This window comes from Physeter macrocephalus, chromosome 2 (genome assembly GCF_002837175.3).
Source record: "Physeter macrocephalus isolate SW-GA chromosome 2, ASM283717v5, whole genome shotgun sequence".
Lineage (NCBI taxonomy): Eukaryota > Metazoa > Chordata > Mammalia > Artiodactyla > Physeteridae > Physeter > Physeter macrocephalus.
In genome coordinates this window covers 21,270,486-21,286,644 of record NC_041215.1, presented here as the reverse complement: position 1 = coordinate 21,286,644, position 16,159 = coordinate 21,270,486, and the positions used below count along the sequence as shown (strand labels likewise).

At 54.9% G+C, this 16,159-nt stretch overlaps 2 protein-coding genes across 10 annotated transcripts in view; one reads left to right on the top strand and one right to left on the bottom strand.

Moving 5' to 3' along the window:
- Positions 1-196: 196 nt before the first annotated feature.
- SIRT6 (sirtuin 6) lies at positions 197-7,598 on the bottom strand. Of its 9 annotated transcripts, none has more exons than XM_024134435.3 (9): positions 7,493-7,598; positions 5,984-6,111; positions 4,439-4,621; positions 4,102-4,161; positions 2,114-2,209; positions 1,955-2,035; positions 1,648-1,820; positions 1,180-1,303; positions 949-1,092 (listed from the first exon to the last, which is right to left on the bottom strand). In XM_024134435.3, the coding sequence occupies exons 1-9, from the start codon at positions 7,556-7,558 to the stop codon at positions 1,056-1,058; spliced, it is 948 nt and encodes a 315-aa protein (XP_023990203.1). In that variant the 5' UTR covers positions 7,559-7,598; the 3' UTR covers positions 949-1,055. The 9 variants fall into 9 exon arrangements, with proteins under 9 accessions (XP_023990199.1, XP_023990201.1, XP_023990200.1 ...); XM_024134437.3 differs by having other exon boundaries at positions 1,648-1,718; XM_024134431.2 differs by lacking the exon at positions 1,648-1,820 and having other exon boundaries at positions 197-1,092.
- A 2,158-nt stretch (positions 7,599-9,756) lies between these two features.
- EBI3 (Epstein-Barr virus induced 3) overlaps positions 9,757-16,159 on the top strand; it is a 12,001-nt gene continuing 5,598 nt past the window's right edge. The window contains exons 1-3 of the mRNA XM_028495356.2: positions 9,757-9,768; positions 10,804-10,875; positions 12,081-12,210. Of these exons, the coding sequence (XP_028351157.2) occupies positions 9,757-9,768; positions 10,804-10,875; positions 12,081-12,210 (214 nt within the window). The remainder of the gene's footprint in view (positions 9,769-10,803; positions 10,876-12,080; positions 12,211-16,159) is intronic.

The window sequence follows — 16,159 nt, the reverse complement described above, 5'->3', positions numbered from 1 at the left end:
ATAAAGAATCCCGCAAGTCAGAATTACAAACTGAGGACTCAGCAAATGTCAGCGGCTGGTAAGGCCCTCCTTTGCCCCAGGCCTGGATTGCATGCCCAGCCCAGGCACATATCCCAGGGGGTGAGGGGACCACACAGCCCTGCCCCCAGGGACTAGGACCCAGGGCAAGGCTGTGGATGGCAAACACAGACTCAGATGCAAGAAATTCTTTTATTGCATTGAAGGCTTTTCTGGAAGCCTGAAGGAAGCCAGGTGGACCCACCCTTCTTCCTCCGGCCCCAAAGGCAGTGTGAGCCTCTATTGTCTGCCCTGCCATGAAGTTTGGCTCCTAAATGATGGCCCTGCCTCCCTTCCCTCCTGGAGGGACTGTGAAGGCTGTCTGGGGGTAGGCAGGGGTTGGGGAGTGTGAGGGCCCAGGGGTCAGAGGAAACCACAGAGGGCCTGGCCACACCTCCCAGGAACATCCTGAGTCAGAGGCTGGAGCCTGGGGGTGGAGCAGGTACGGGGCGGGGGCGGACAGCTCCAAGGTCAGGGTCCAGGGGGGCTTGCTCCTTCCCAGGCCCCCTCCAGAGGCCCCAAGCTAAAGGGAGGTGCAATGGAGGGCAAGTCTGCCCCGGGGCGTGGAGCCCAGCTCTCAGCACCCTGAGGTCTCCCCCCAAGGACAGAGACGAGTAACAAAGTGAGACCAGTAAGAAAAAAAAAAGAATCCATGGTTTCTACAAACAGCCCCGCCCTCCCCAGGCCCCCTGGTCAGCTGGGAACCACCTCGGTCTTCACTCTTTTGGGGGGCCTGCAGGGAGCAGGACTGTCCAGCCGCTCCCTTTTGGGGCTGGCGGGCCCGGAGCCGTCGTGCTGGGCGCCAGGCTCAGCTGCGGGCTCCTGCTTGGGGCTGGCGGGCGCTGGGCTGTGGAGCTGGGCGGGGGCCTCCTCCTTGGGCTCCAGCTTGGGGGTGGGCGGGCGGGGCAGGGGTGGCAGCGCCCTCTCCAGCATGCGGGGGCCGTCCCAGGCTGGGATCTCCAGGCCCAGAAGCTTCATGAGCCGGGTCATGACTTCATCTACATAGCCGTGGATACGCAGGTCTGCGTGGCGGTCCTGCGGGGGGCGGGACCGGTCAGGTGGAGGGAGAAGGCTTGGGGGGGCCTGGGGGGTCAGGGGTCAGGGGTGGGCTCCAGCACGTACGTGCTTGGTGGGCTGAAGGTTGACGATGACCAGCCGGCCTCCGCGGCGTTTGGTGGCGAGGGGCAGGTTCCCGCTGGGCCGGATTTGCAGGGAGGTGCCCAGCGTGATGGACAGGTCCGCGTTCCTGGGGCCAGGAGGCGGGATTAGCCTGAGCCCCTGGGCAAGGGTCTCTGCAACCCTCCTCCTGCCCCACGAGGCTGGGGGCGGGCCGTCTCCAACACACACACCACCCCACCCTTGCTCAAATGCCGTGGCTTCACTGCTCTGCTGACACGCCGGGGCCAGCCCTGTGGGAGGCCGGCTCACACAGCGCCCATCTCTGCCTGGGGGCTGGCTTGCCCCAGCTTCCAAGCTGCCCTGAATCCTGCCCGCCGCTTCCCTTCTGCCAGAGCCACCCCACCCCGTCGGCAGAAGTGGAGCTGCTGATGTGGGTGGGACCTTCCCCACTTGGACCCCTGGGTTCCAGACCTGGCTCAGTCACTTCCTGGCTGGGCAGTGTGGACGGAGGTGTCAGCTTGCTCCAGCCTCGGTTTCCTCGTCTGTAAAATGGGCCCCAAGCAGCACCCACCCTGGGCTGTGGTGAGGATGGTGTGTGAGGCCTCTGGCCGGGGCCGGGGGTATGAGGGCTCAGTACACAGGAGCTGCCATTGTTACAGGGGAAGCGAAGCCCAGAGAGGGTGTGGGCCACCTCTTTCCTGATGTCCCCGGGGTTGCAGCTGGCTGTGTTTCTGCCCCTCCCCTGCCCACCCCACCCTGGGCTCGGCGGGGGTCAGACCTGCTGGCCTCATCGGCCAGAGTGAGGTCCCGGTCAGGCAGGGAGTCTTCCCAGTCCAGGATAGTGTCTCTCAGCTCCCCCCTGTATGGAGAGCGGGGGAGTCAGCAGGGACACTGGCCGCCTCCTCTGGGGTCCAGGGCGTGGGGAGGGGCCGCTTACCTGCAGGCCCGCAGCCCCCTTGACTTGGCCACGGTGCAGAGCCGGCCGGTGGCCTTCAGGCCCATGCTGCCCACGACGGTGTCCCGGACGTACTGCCTGTGTCGGGAGAGGAAGGGGTCAGCTCCCCGCCTGCTCCCAGGTGCCTACCCTGCGGCCCCACCTGGGTGGCTCTTGCTTTTTGCAGGCAGCTGTTCTCCCAGGAAAGCGGGGGCCACATGACCAGAATCTAAGCATGAGGGGACATCTGGTAAACCCAGCACGGGGGGGCAGAGGGGGCCTCCCACAAAACAGCTGGCCTGGCTGCTTCAAAAGGTCCACAGCTCGGAAAACAGAGAAAGGTCGGGAAGTGCTCCAGGTAAAGGAGACTAAAGAGATGGGACAGTGGCATGCAGAGTGCCACCCTGGGTTGGACCCTGCACCAGGGGAAAAACAGCAACAATGGGAGGGAGCACTGGGAACACAGACTGGGGAGAAGAGTCGCGTTTGTGTTTTTTACGTTTCCTGACTTTAGAAACTGCACCGCGGCTGTGGAAGAGAATACCGTGACTTGTGGGAGATAAATGTCTAAAGGGTTTAAGGGGCAAAGGATAAGGAAATCTGCCCCTTGAACAGTAGAGCAAATCCGAACACAGAAAGAAGAGGGGAAACGAATTGTGGTGAAATGGTAACACTGATGAATCTAGGTCAGGGTCAGCAAACCATAGCCCTGAGGATCAAATCCGGCCCTCTGCTTCCCATTTTTGTAAATAAAGTTTTATTGGCACACGGCCATGCCCATTCCTTTAAGTGCTGTCTATAGCAGCTTTCAGGCTACAGAGCTGATAGTCATGACAGAGACAGTCTGGCCCACAAAGCTGAAGATATTTACCATATGGCCCTGTACAGGAAAAAGTTGGGGATCCCCGGTCTAGGTCAAGTATGAGTTCATTGTATGGTTCTTGTGAGTTTTCCACCAGATTGAAGTCTTTCAAAATAAATTTAGAGGTTAAAAAAAACAGTTTTTCAAGTTGGGGCCCCACCTGTGCTCTGGTCTTAAGAGATTCCACCTGCAGGGGAGCCACACACACCTGCCATGCCTGAGTTATTCACACCCATAAGGCTGCTTGCCCAGCAGAGGGAGACACGCCCAGAGCCCTACTGTTCCAGGAAGGCTCAGCCTTTCCAGAGCCGGAAGAATGCCCCGTCACACCCTGTTATGGGCTGAGTGGCGGCTCCCAAGTATTTTGGAATGAGATCTTATTTGGAAGTAGGGTTGTTGCAGATGTACTGGGTGGGTTCAGATGAGGTCACATTTGAGTAGGGTGGCCCCTAACCCATGTGACTGGTGTCCTTATAAGAAGAGGGGACACAGGGACTTCCCTGGTGGTCCAGTGGGTAAGACTCTGCACTCCCGACGCAGGGGGCCCGGGTTCGATCCCTGGTTGGGGAACTAGATCCCGCATGCTGCAACTAAGAGCTTGCATGTGGCAACTAAAAAAGATCCCGCGTGCCACAACGAGGATCCTGCGTGCCGCAACTAAAGCCGTAAGTGAATAAAAAAAAAAAAAAAAAAAAAGGAGGGGACACAGACACACAGGGACACGGAAACGTGATAAAAGATTCAGAGGTCAGAGTGATGAGTCTACAGCCAAGGATGGTCGGAAACCACGAGGAGCTGGAAGAGGCAGGACGGATCCTCCCGGGCAGGGTTCAGAGGGAGCGCGGCCCCGCCAACACCTTGACTGTGGACTTCAAGCTTTCAGACCCATAAGACTATCAGTTTCTGTTGTTTTAAGTTACTCAGGCTGTGGCAGTTTGTTAACAGCAGCTGCGGGGAAATGAATACACCTCCCGGGAGGAAGATACGCCCCCAAGTCCCACCCTGGGAGGGTCACACCCTTGTCTCTGGAAACATCAGATTCAACTCACAAGGCCCTTCTGCAGAGCCCGAGCTGGGTCACCCACACCTTGGGCCCCCCCCCCCCGCCACCACCCCCCGCGGCACTCACGTCTTACACTTGACACATTCTTCTACAAACATGTTCCCGTGAAGCTCTGCCAGTTTGTCCCTGTGGGAGGAGAAGGAAGAGGCTTAGTGATCCAGACGGCTCAGGGCTGGAATCCACCCCCAGGACCAGGAAGAGGGGATCTCGATTCTCCAGATGTGCCTGCCTAGCAGACACTGACACTGGCAGCTGAGCACCAAGAACCTCCCCTGGCTGAATCGCCACAGTGCCCTTGAGAGGGAGGGGCTGCCATCAACACCCATTTTCCAGATGAGGAAACTGAGGCTCGGAGAGAGGGGCAGCCTGCCCAAGGCTGAGCAGGGCTGGACGCGGGGTGCACCTGGGGAAGCCGGAGCGCACGTGCAGCCCGTCCACGTTCTGGCTGACCAGGAAGCGGAGGAGGCCCACGCGCTCCAGCTGCACCAGTGCCATGTGAGTCTTCGTGGGCCGCGCGTTCTCGAAGGTGGTGTCGAACTTGGGGGCCAGGCCCTGCTCCTCCATCGTCCAGACGCCATGGGGGCCCCTGAGGTGGCAGGCAGGAGAGACAGAGAGAGCTTAGGGATCAGGAAGAGAGGGGACAGAAAAGGAGACAGAGAAGGGGAGACAGAAACAGGCAGAGAAAGAGAATCAGAGAGAGACAGAGTGACACAGTCAAAGGAGGGGGTGGGGGAGGAAGGAGGGAGAACGTGGTACACAAGGGCAGAAGTTAACTACTCAATTCCACCAACACTTACTGCTGCTGCACTGAGCCTGGCCCTGCGCTGGGTGATGCTGGGGCCCTAAGGGACCCAGGCCCTGCCCTCGAGGAGTCCTCCATCTTGTGGGGAGAGACATAGGTGGACACAGACCCTCCAGCTCTGTGGGGCTGGGACAGAGGGAGGAACCCGGGGCTGGGCTGGCCCAGTAGAAGCGGTGAGGGCTCTTTGTGGAACTGTGGGAAGGCTTCCTGGAGGAGGCAGAGCTGTCTCTTGAACAGAGGAGGAAAGGGCTGGGCAGCTCAGACAGAAGAGGTAAGCAAAGGCCAGGGGGCTGGCAACAGCCTGTGAGTGGTCTGGGGGCTGCGGGAGCTGCAGGGGCTGAGGTTGGAGAGCTGATCCAGGGCTAGGTTGGGAAGAGCTTTGATTTCCAGCCTGAAGTGCTCAGAACTCTCCTGTGTGGCAATGGGGAGCCATGGCAGGTTATGGAAGGGGGGTGAGATTCACACCTTAAAATTCTAACATTCCTCCAAGAACCAGGAATCTGCTCTTCTGCTGTAAGAGTCTGCTCTGCGGGCCTGAGAGGCCTTAGAAAGAGAGTACAATTGTGATAGGCCTGCCCTACGGGGTAGGGTTGCAAACTCAGCACCAACAGGGGCCACTTGGAGGCCACCAGTTAGAGAACCCTGCTTTTCAGCAATGAGACTCTTGTCTAACACAGGCTGCCTAAAGTTAGACATTATCTGGCCTCACACCCTCACTTACAGGTGAGGAAACTGAGGTCCAGGTGGTTACGCCACTTGTCCCACCAGGGGTCTGACAGAAAAATATTTGCAAGTGAGTATGGAGCTAATTGTCCTTGATATCAATTCTCCCCTTTTTCTCTGGTAATAATAGAACCCCACTACTTAGCCTTACACAGTGAGCCTAGACGAAAGACTACATTTCCCAGCATCACTTGCAACTAGGTATAGTCAGGTGACCAAGTTCTGGCCGGTGGAATGGAATGTTGGGTGTGATACAAAGGGACAAGCTCCAAAGGAAGGGTCTTTCCCATCCCCAACACCCCACGGGACTGACAGACCACCCCAGACTCAGCGGGAGGGAAGGCGGCAGGAGGGGTTCCGATGGCCACACATCTGTGAGCTCACAGGGAAGCCCTGCCTTGACTTCCCTCCATGCGCACGGACCTGAAGTCGGGGATGCCTGAGGCTGTGCTGATGCCCGCGCCCGTGTGGAACACCACGTTGGAGGACTGCCGGACCAGCTGTGCCAGCTCCCATACCTTCCGCTCCAACTCCTCAGGGGGGTCAAAGACCTGTTGGGTGGGAGAGAGTGGAAGGGAGTGAAACAGGAGGGAAGGGGGCAGGGCACAACCTTTAAAAGAATGACACAGCTGTAGGACGTAACAAAAACTGGTTAAAGGTCCAAGATGGCGGCAGATTCGACTTCCAGTAGACCTGGAGCCTCATTATACACTCATTGTAATACCTCAGCATATGCTAAATGTATTAACACCCACAGGTGCCAGGACAGTTCAAAGGCTAACCATAAATGGCCAAAAAGTGGGCGGTGGCCCAATTCCTGGAAATCCCCACCCCTTGGTTGAAGAGCGAGACAGCAGGGAAGGGGGCAGGGCACAAACTTGAAAAGAATGACATAGACATTGAGCATATGACATAAAACTGGTTAGAACCGACTAGGCCCAAGATGGCAGAAGATTCAACTTCCAGTGGACCTTTAGCCTCATTATACGCACACTGTAATACATTAGCTAAATGACACACCCACTGGAGCCATAATAGTTCTGAGGCAGACCATAAAAAGCCAAAAAGTGGGCGGTGGCCCAATTCCTGGAAATCCCCACCCCTTCCCCGAAATAGTTGGAATAATTCTCCCACTCACTAGCCTATGAAATTACCCAACCCATACAAACTAACCACGCCATATTTCGAGGGCTCTCACCTTCTGATGTGGCCCCGGGGCGGAGAAAGTGTCTGGTGCATGGTAGGTGCTTAATAAATGTTTGTGGAATAAAGTGGAAACCAGGCAGGAGAGGAGTGGGGCTTCACACCACCTGGGAGCTCACTAATGCCTGACTCGGAAGGGACGCACTAGCCTTTGTGGGGTGGGGGCAATCTTCTCCCCCGTTTACAGAAGAGGAGACCCAAAAGGAAGTGACCCCGCCAAGGTCTCAGTGTATGGTGGGACTTCCTCTCAGCGTAGCTGGAGGGATCTTTCTGACTTACATCCTCCAGGTTCCTCCCCAGCTCAAAACCCTTCCTCATCACCCTCATCCGGATGGTGTCAGCTCCCCAGCTTGGCACTTGAGGCCCATCCTGGCCTGGTTCCGGTAACCTCTCTGGCCTAATCTGTTCTCCAAGTTTGTTTATTCCCACCTCCGCGCCTTTGCCCCGGTAGTGCCTTCCGCCTGGAACTACAGCCCCTGGTCCCCCATCAGAACTTCAGGACTTCCCGACGTGGGTCCTAGCCTCAGTCCCAGCCGGACCGACCCGGAGCTGGGCGTGGTCGCGTCCCCAGGCGCGCTGGGGCGTCACTTCCCGCCCCCTCCTCACTGGGAAGTCCCTCCCATTGTCTAGCTTCAGTGTCTCCTGATACTCCCAGAATGCCCGCTGCCAGCCGGCCCCGCCCAGCCCACGGCCCTGACGACGGCCGTCGGGACACCCGGCCGCGCTCACCTCGGGGAGGCCGCACTTGCCCTTGTCCGCGTACGGCGACAGCCCCGCCGCATAATTCACCGACATCCTCCAGGCCCCAACGGGAACAATAAAGTTTCCCTTGTTGCGGCCGCTTCCGCCGGAAACGGGGTGGGACGAGGAAGAAGGAGGAGCCGCCTTCTCATCTTCCGTACCCGGCCTCTTCTCTCCAACGCGCATGCGCCGACGCCTCAGTCGCCATATTAACTGCTGGCAAAGAGCAGCCAGCTTCCTGCTGTGCTGGGGATGTGGAGGGTGGCGGGAAAAGGGCTGTCCGGTGACCCAGGCTGGAAGCTAGGGGACTGCCCACGTGAGAGTTCTCTAGTCACCTCTAAAATGAGGGGCGCAAGCGATCGGTTTCCTCTTTCACCTTTTTACAAATGAGTAAACTGATGCTCCCCTTCCCCGCACCTCACCCCTCACGGGACAGAGCCTGAGAAAAGGGACCCAGGACTTATGCTTCGAGTCCAAGGTTCTTTCCCCTGCACATTTCATAAGTTTCTAAATTTACAAATGCAGGGTACCTGTGCATGTGTACGGGGGCCTCAGGGGGTGGCAATTTGAGGCCTCACTAGGAAGGGTCACGGACGCCACTCTAAGTTATCTGAACGTTATCCAGGTGGATGATTATCACTCAGCAGGACAGGTCCTGACTTCACCAAGAGGCTGGAGAAACTGCTCACAGTCACTGGGGCTGGAGGCCTTGAGGACTCATTTAAGAAACGTATTGAGCACCTACTGTTTACTGGGGAGACGCTGGAGAACACAGGCAGCACCCTGTGACCCGGCAATGGTGACTTGGTGTGAGTGGGTTGTAATGAGGGCACTGGGCAATGAAGGAGCTCAGAGGAGGCGCCTGACCCAGCCTGGGGGCAACCAGGAAGGCTTCCTGGAGGAGGGGATGTTGCAGCAAAGATCTGAACAGTGAGTACCATTGAGGTGGGGAGAATCAGCCAGTTGGGGGTGACAGGAGGTACAGAAAGAGGGCTCCTGGCATAGGGACCGCGAGTACAAAGGCTGAGAAGAGAGGAAAAGGGTGGCTCATTCCAGAAACTGAAATCCGTCCAGCCGTGGTCGGGAAGAACATCGGTGTCTTCCCACCAGAGCCCCTTGGCCAACAGACAGCCCTGCTGCCAGCCTGTCTCCTCCCTCTTCTCATCCCCGGCCCCCTGGGGCAGCTGCCCGCTCAGAGCTGATCAGGTGTCAGAGCTGAGAGCTGGGAGCTGCTGGTGCGAGCTGGTGGCCCAGCTGGGAGCAGGTAACCAGAGCTGGCAGTGGACACAGTGGCCTGGTGCTGGAGTCACTGGAGCTGCAGGAGGTAGGAGGGGAAGGAGTTAAGGGAGGCCTGGGATGGAGGCTCCCCTTAGGGCCCCAGGCTCCTTGCCCCTGATCCCTGGCATGTGGGAGAAAGGAAAGGCTGGTGTGTGTCCCAGCTATGCTGAGGTACACTGACACCCACACACACACTCGTTCATGCGTGCACCTCCCACTTCCCAGCCTTTGCGCTGTCTAGGGTACATACCCTCTTTTTCTGCTGCTGCAGCTCAATATCCTGTCCAGCCATCAGGCCCTGTTCATACATCATCACCTCTTCCAGGAATCAGCTCCCTAGATGAGGGTACTTCCCCCGCCCCCAAGCCTGCGGATTCCCTCCTGCCCAGGCAACCTGCGGACTTCTCTCTTGGGTGTCAGTTACACCCTGCTCTGGGTGTGATTGAGTCCGTTAGACAGGAGTAAAGAAAAAGGGTGGGTGGAATGGGTGGTGAGTGAATGGGTACATTGATTGAATGGGGTAAATTGAAGGGGTGAATGAAAGGATGGGCAGTAGATGGATGGGTGGGTGGGTTTTGGATGGATGCGTGGTAAGTAGATGGGTCACTGGATGGTGGATGAAGGATGGTTGGGTGGGTAGATGGTAGGTGGGTGTTGGCTGTATGGGTGGGTGCATAGGTGGATGGCTGGGTGGATAGTTGAGGTAGATAGGTGGTTGGATGAGTGGTTGGGTGGGTGGATGGGATGGTGGGTGGGTGGTGGATGAAGGATGGTTGAAGGGTGCGTGGAGAACCATGAGAAGATGAGTTGGGTGGATGAGTGGGTGGGTAGTGGCCAGTGGGTGATTGGATGGATGAGTGGATGGTGGGTGGACGGTGGATAGAGCACTGTTGAAGGGTACGTGGAGAGCCATGAGAACATAAGTTGGGCGGATGGTGGACAGTGGGTGGATGTAGAAGTGCTTGTGTGGGAGGATGGACGCACAGGTGAGTGGATGGGTGGAAAGATGATTTGGAGAATTCATGGGCAGGTGGGCAGGTGAGCAGTTGAAAGGACAGGTGAAGGATATGTCTTAACAGAAATCCCACTCAGACATAGGAAGGAATTCCTAGCCAAACACTTGGCAAAATGCCCCCTTGAGATCCCTGCCTGACCTCTATACCTGCACATGCACGAAACACAAAACAGGCTAAGCTGGACAGACATGCATGCACACACATACCTTGTGCTCACGCGTGCACACACATGCATGCAGCCATCACCCCAGACCTCTGCCCACCTTGGGTGACTTGCCTCCGTGCTCTCACTCACACAGGAGCCAGGCTGGTGTAAGGGGACTTAGCTGCAAGTATTTTCTCTCTGACTTTACAAGAAACATGCCTCTGTGCTAAGACGCCTGGGATATGGGCCTGGGCCCCCAGGAGCCCCTAACTATTCAAGAAAACAGAACCAGTCCAGACACTTCCAGCCTCTGGAGCCAGGGGTGGGGCAGAGGAAGAGCTGGGGGAACCCAGTTTGAGGAGTTAGAGTTCTGCCTACTAGTAAGAGGCAAAGCTGATCAGAACACCGTGGGATTTTGGAACTGGGCTGTGAAGGATGAATAGGAGTTCACCAGAGAAGGAAAAAAACAAAAGGCATCCTAGGTAGAAGTAACTGCACAGATAAAAGCTTGAAACCAGAAAAAGCCTGATCTACTTGGGCAACAGGGAATACTGGTGGGATACATTTATTGAGCACCTCCTGTTTGCCAGGCTCTATGCTAGGGACCTCACAGGAAACTGGCCACAAGTTGGGTAAGAGGGGATTATTTCCTGCATTTTGTGGAAGAGGGATGTAAAACACAGAGAGGGCAAGTGACCTGCTAAAGGACACACAGCAGTTAGAAGATGGGATAGGTTCATGTCCTGCTCTAGGGGCTGCGATGGCCGGGGGGAGGAGGAAGTGGTACTTTTGAGGAGTGGGAGGCGGACGTCTCTCCTGCCCACCAGGATTGATGTCCCTTACCCCCTGGCCTTCTGTAGGTGGCCTGGGGAGAGGAGAAACACCGGACACTGGCCATGAAGACCCTCCGGGCACGATTTAAGAAGACAGAGGTGAGTCTGAGGCCACTGAGATGCCTGACGTCCCCCAACTTCAGGCTCCTGTCCCCCAGGACCTGGCTGAAGATCCACTGGGCCCTTGGAGTGCTGTCTTCTGTCTGTCATCAGATTCTTTTGGCAGCTTCCATATGACCAAGCCCCTCCCTGTTCAAAACTCTTCCATGGTTCCCCACCATCCACAGGTCCAAGTTTACCCTTTTAGCCTCTGGCCACCTCCCCTCCCTTTCCTCTCTACTGCCCCCTGCTGCCCTGATCTCCACATTACTTTCTGTTCAAGCTTTTCAGCCACCATCCCTTTGTCCAGGCTGTTCCCTCCACCTGCAGTGCTCTTTCCTGTACTACTGTGCATCAGATCCTCCCCCTTGCTCACAATTTGGCTCCAAGAACATTTCTTCCGGAAGATCTCTATTCCCAGTTACAGTGACCACTTGCTTTTCTGGGGCCTCACTTTCTCGGGGACCCTGATTTCTTGCTTTTGAGTATTTATTCAGCAACTATTTGGATTGGGTGCTGTTCTAGGCACAAAGGACACAGCAGTGAACAGGGCAGACCGAAATCCCTGCCCCTGTGGAGCTGACAGCTGTGTTGGGGAGATGGAGACTAAACAAGATAAATAAGTGAAAAGGCATATTTTGTACCAGGGAGACAAAGAAAGCAAAGAAAGGGAATTTAAAGCATCTGGAGCAGGGGAGATGGTTGCAGTTGTAAAGCAGGTTGTCCGGAAAGGCCTCACCAAGAAGCTGATATTAGAGTAAAGATCAGAAGGGAAAGGAGGAGGAAATCATGTGTGTATTTGCAGGAATTGCATTCCAGGCAGAGGGAACAGCCAGTGCCAAGGCCCTGAGGTGGGGTCTAGCTGGCTTCTCTTGCAGCTATATTTTGGGCTGTGAACTTCCAGAGACTGTGCTCCTTCCTCATTCATTCCCCACTCCCTGCCGGCCCTGCAAGTCCCTGCCAGTGTGCAGGCTGGTCCAGGGCACATAGTGACAGAAGCTAAGAGAGCATTCACATGTAAAGTCTGGCAGCCAGCCTTCCTGAGCACTGGCCTCTGTCAGGCTAGACTTCCCAATTACAGCACAAAGAAACCAGGGTCCAGAGAGGTTAACTCACCTCTCCTGGTCACAGAGTAAAGTGGCAACAGGGAGATTCAAACCCACACGTGTCTGACTTTAGAGCCCTTGGTCTTTCTCCCATGACAGGGCCTTCCCATCCAGAAGACCCAAGGCAATCAGGGAGGCTACCTGGAGGAGGTGGTGCTGGAGCAGAGCATGGAAGGACGGGGAAGATTTAGACAAGTGAAGGCACACAGGGAGGGGGATGGGGACCAGTGTGAGCAAAGGTCTGAAGGCTGGGCAGAGCCTGGTTGATACAGGGACATAATGGGATGATGAAGAGGTTCTTTTGGCTGGAGCAGAGAATGTGAGGGGGAGCTGAGGCCCGAGAGGACCCAGCCCAAGGAGTCCTTGAATGTCAAAAATGGGGCAGAGGAACAAGCCTGGTTTTATTTTTTAATTTAAAAAAATTTGGGGGGGGCTTCCCTGGTGGCGCAGTGGTTGAGAGTCCGCCTGCCGATGCAGGGCACACGGGTTCGTGCCCTGGTCCGGGAAGATCCCACATGCCGCGCAGCTGCTGGGCCCGTGAGCCATGGCCGCTGAGCCTGCACGTCCGGAGCCTGTGCTCCACAACAGGAGAGGCCACAACAGTGAGAGGCCCGCGTACCGCAAAAAAAAAAAAATAAATTTTTTGGCCGTGCTGCACGGCATGCAGGATCTTAGTTCCCCAGCCAGGGACTGAACCCGTGGCCGCTGCTGTGGAAGAGCAGAGTCTTAACCACAGGACCGCCAGGGAAGTCCCAAGCCTGGTTTTAAAGTCAGGTGGCTCTGGGTTGGAATCCTTCCTCTGGCCCTGACTAGCTCGGTGACTTTGCGTATATCTCCGCCATTCTTTGGCCTTCCAAAGTTTTCCCCACTGATTTTTATTTTATTTTATTTTTATTTAATTAATTAATTTATTTATTTTGGCTGTGCTGTGTGGCTTGTGGGATCTTAGTTCCCTGACCAGGGATCGAACCGGTGCCCCCCGCAGTGGAAGCTCAGAGTCCTAACCACTGGACCGCCAGGGAAGTCCCCCCACCAGATGATTTTTAAATGTATTTTTATTATTTATCAATTTTAACATTCCTTTCATTTTGTTTATTTTAACGTTTAAAATTTAAATTTAATGTCATTGAACTCATTTTTATTTATTTCATCCCATTTTTGTTTTTATTTATTTGTTTTCAAACACTACAAGGAGATTTCCATGTGCTTTGCAGATGTCAGCTCCTTTAATCCTCATAACAATCATGTAGGGTAGGAGCTTTTATCTCCACTTTATAACTGAGTAAACGATGCCCAGAGAGGTTAAGGAACTTGCCCAACGTCACACAGCTAGGAAGTGAGATGCCTGCCTTCTCCCCAGGCTGTGTTACTAGGAACACCTGTGTTACTAGGGCTGTGTTATTGGGCCTTGGTTGGGGGGAAAGTGCATTGATTGAAGTGAGAGGGAAGGAGAAGGAGAGGGGGAGGGAGAGAGAGAGAGAGAGAGAGAGAGAGAGAGGGCACCAGAGCAAGGAGTAAATTGTTTGTTAATCCCTACAAAACGTGGCCTGGGGTTAGCTTCATTCACTGCGGAACGATCCTAAAATTTTCATCCCGTTTGAAATCGATTCCTAGTTAGTGTTCACATTTCCTGCTAAAAATTCCCGAGAAGTTGTAGCCAGTGGTAAACCAAACCATAGGATTGTTGAATTTCAAAAGCAGAGTCCTATTGAAATCCAATCCTTCAAAACGTTTGTGCCGCTAAAAAAAACAAAAACAAAAAAACACCTTATTTGGGACGTGGGTGTGTTTTGATAGGTGCCTGGCACAGAGTCAAGATGAGGAGGGCGGGAATAGAGGGGTGTTAAAACCTCAGCCTGGGTGTGAGGGTCTCTGGGTGTGTCAGGGAGGGTGGGGGCAGCGAGCAGAGCCCGCCTGGGCTGGAGCGGGCGCGGCAGATGGGAGGGCTGGGGGAGGAAGGAGAGGAGAAGCTGGTCCTCCACTCCCCCCCCAAAACCGCCCCCCACCCCCGTCAGTCCCTCTACCTGCCAGGCTCCAGTTTCTCTGCCAAATGCAGGAGTCAGGTTCAGCTTTTGTTCGGCTGCCCCGAGGGAAGAAAGCAAACACCCGCGACTGCAGTGGTCCGCCTCCACCTCCGTCTCCATCTCTCCGGGCCTTCCGTTTCCCATTCTCAGCGCACAACCTGCTCGGCGCGCCCTCCCCGCTCCTTTCTGCTTCTCTCATGATACAGCCTGCTCTGCCAGGTCCCAGCAGAGCGCCCCACTTGCTCTGAGCCTTCTCGCACCCTCTCTGGGCCTCAGTTTTTCCATCCATAAGATGGGAGGGGCTTCCTTGGCGATCCAGTGGTTAAGACTCTGCACTTCCAATGCAGGGAGCACGGGTTTGGTCCCTTGTTCGGGGAACTAAGATCCCACATGACATGCGATGCCGCAAAAAAAAAAAAAAAAAAAAAGATGGGAGTTAATTTATTTTGGCTGTGCTGTGTGGCTTGTGGGATCTTAGTTCCCTGACCAGGGATCGAACCGGTGCCCCCCGCAGTGGAAGCTCAGAGTCCTAACCACTGGACCGCCAGGGAAGTCCCCCCACCAGATGATTTTTAAATGTATTTTTATTATTTATCAATTTTAACATTCCTTTCATTTTGTTTATTTTAACGTTTAAAATTTAAATTTAATGTCATTGAACTCATTTTTATTTATTTCATCCCATTTTTGTTTTTATTTATTTGTTTTCAAACACTACAAGGAGATTTCCATGTGCTTTGCAGATGTCAGCTCCTTTAATCCTCATAACAATCATGTAGGGTAGGAGCTTTTATCTCCACTTTATAACTGAGTAAACGATGCCCAGAGAGGTTAAGGAACTTGCCCAACGTCACACAGCTAGGAAGTGAGATGCCTGCCTTCTCCCCAGGCTGTGTTACTAGGAACACCTGTGTTACTAGGGCTGTGTTATTGGGCCTTGGCTGGGGGGAAAGTGCATTGATTGAAGTGAGAGGGAAGGAGAAGGAGAGGGGGAGGGAGAGAGAGAGAGAGAGAGAGAGAGAGAGGGCACCAGAGCAAGGAGTAAATTGTTTGTTAATCCCTACAAAACGTGGCCTGGGGCTAGCTTCATTCACTGCGGAACGATCCTAAAATTTTCATCCCGTTTGAAATCGATTCCTAGTTAGTGTTCACATTTCCTGCTAAAAATTCCCGAGAAGTTGTAGCCAGTGGTAAACCAAACCATAGGATTGTTGAATTTCAAAAGCAGAGTCCTATTGAAATCCAATCCTTCAAAACGTTTGTGCCGCTAAAAAAAACAAAAACAAAAAAACACCTTATTTGGGACGTGGGTGTGTTTTGATAGGTGCCTGGCACAGAGTCAAGATGAGGAGGGCGGGAATAGAGGGGTGTTAAAACCTCAGCCTGGGTGTGAGGGTCTCTGGGTGTGTCAGGGAGGGTGGGGGCAGCGAGCAGAGCCCGCCTGGGCTGGAGCGGGCGCGGCAGATGGGAGGGCTGGGGGAGGAAGGAGAGGAGAAGCTGGTCCTCCACTCCCCCCCCAAAACCGCCCCCCACCCCCGTCAGTCCCTCTACCTGCCAGGCTCCAGTTTCTCTGCCAAATGCAGGAGTCAGGTTCAGCTTTTGTTCGGCTGCCCCGAGGGAAGAAAGCAAACACCCGCGACTGCAGTGGTCCGCCTCCACCTCCGTCTCCATCTCTCCGGGCCTTCCGTTTCCCATTCTCAGCGCACAACCTGCTCGGCGCGCCCTCCCCGCTCCTTTCTGCTTCTCTCATGATACAGCCTGCTCTGCCAGGTCCCAGCAGAGCGCCCCACTTGCTCTGAGCCTTCTCGCACCCTCTCTGGGCCTCAGTTTTTCCATCCATAAGATGGGAGGGGCTTCCTTGGCGGTCCAGTGGTTAAGACTCTGCACTTCCAATGCAGGGAGCACGGGTTTGGTCCCTTGTTCGGGGAACTAAGATCCCACATGACATGCGATGCCGCAAAAAAAAAAAAAAAAAAAAAAGATGGGAGTTAACTGGAGCCGGAAGCCTAGTCTTTGGATTCCCATCAACCTCCTGCCCTTATTTCAGGTTTTAGAAAAATCCTGCACAGAAGAAGATTGCGGATTTGTAGAAAATTTTAGAGATTCATAAACTCCCGGTGCCTCAGATTTTTGGAAAATCTGTCTGTCTGTCTG

Bases quoted from the DNA above. Each gene is read 5' to 3' on its own strand.
- SIRT6 (XM_024134431.2), bottom strand. From the start codon at position 7,558: ATGTCGGTGAATTATGCGGCGGGGCTGTCGCCGTACGCGGACAAGGGC. The intron at 4,162-4,438 runs GTGCACCCCGCG...CTCCTCCCACAG, and splicing joins GTGCGCTCCGGCTTCCCCAG to GGACAAACTGGCAGAGCTTC. The intron at 1,304-1,954 runs GTCTGACCCCCG...TCCTGGCCCCAG, and splicing joins CTGGCCGATGAGGCCAGCAG to GAACGCGGACCTGTCCATCA.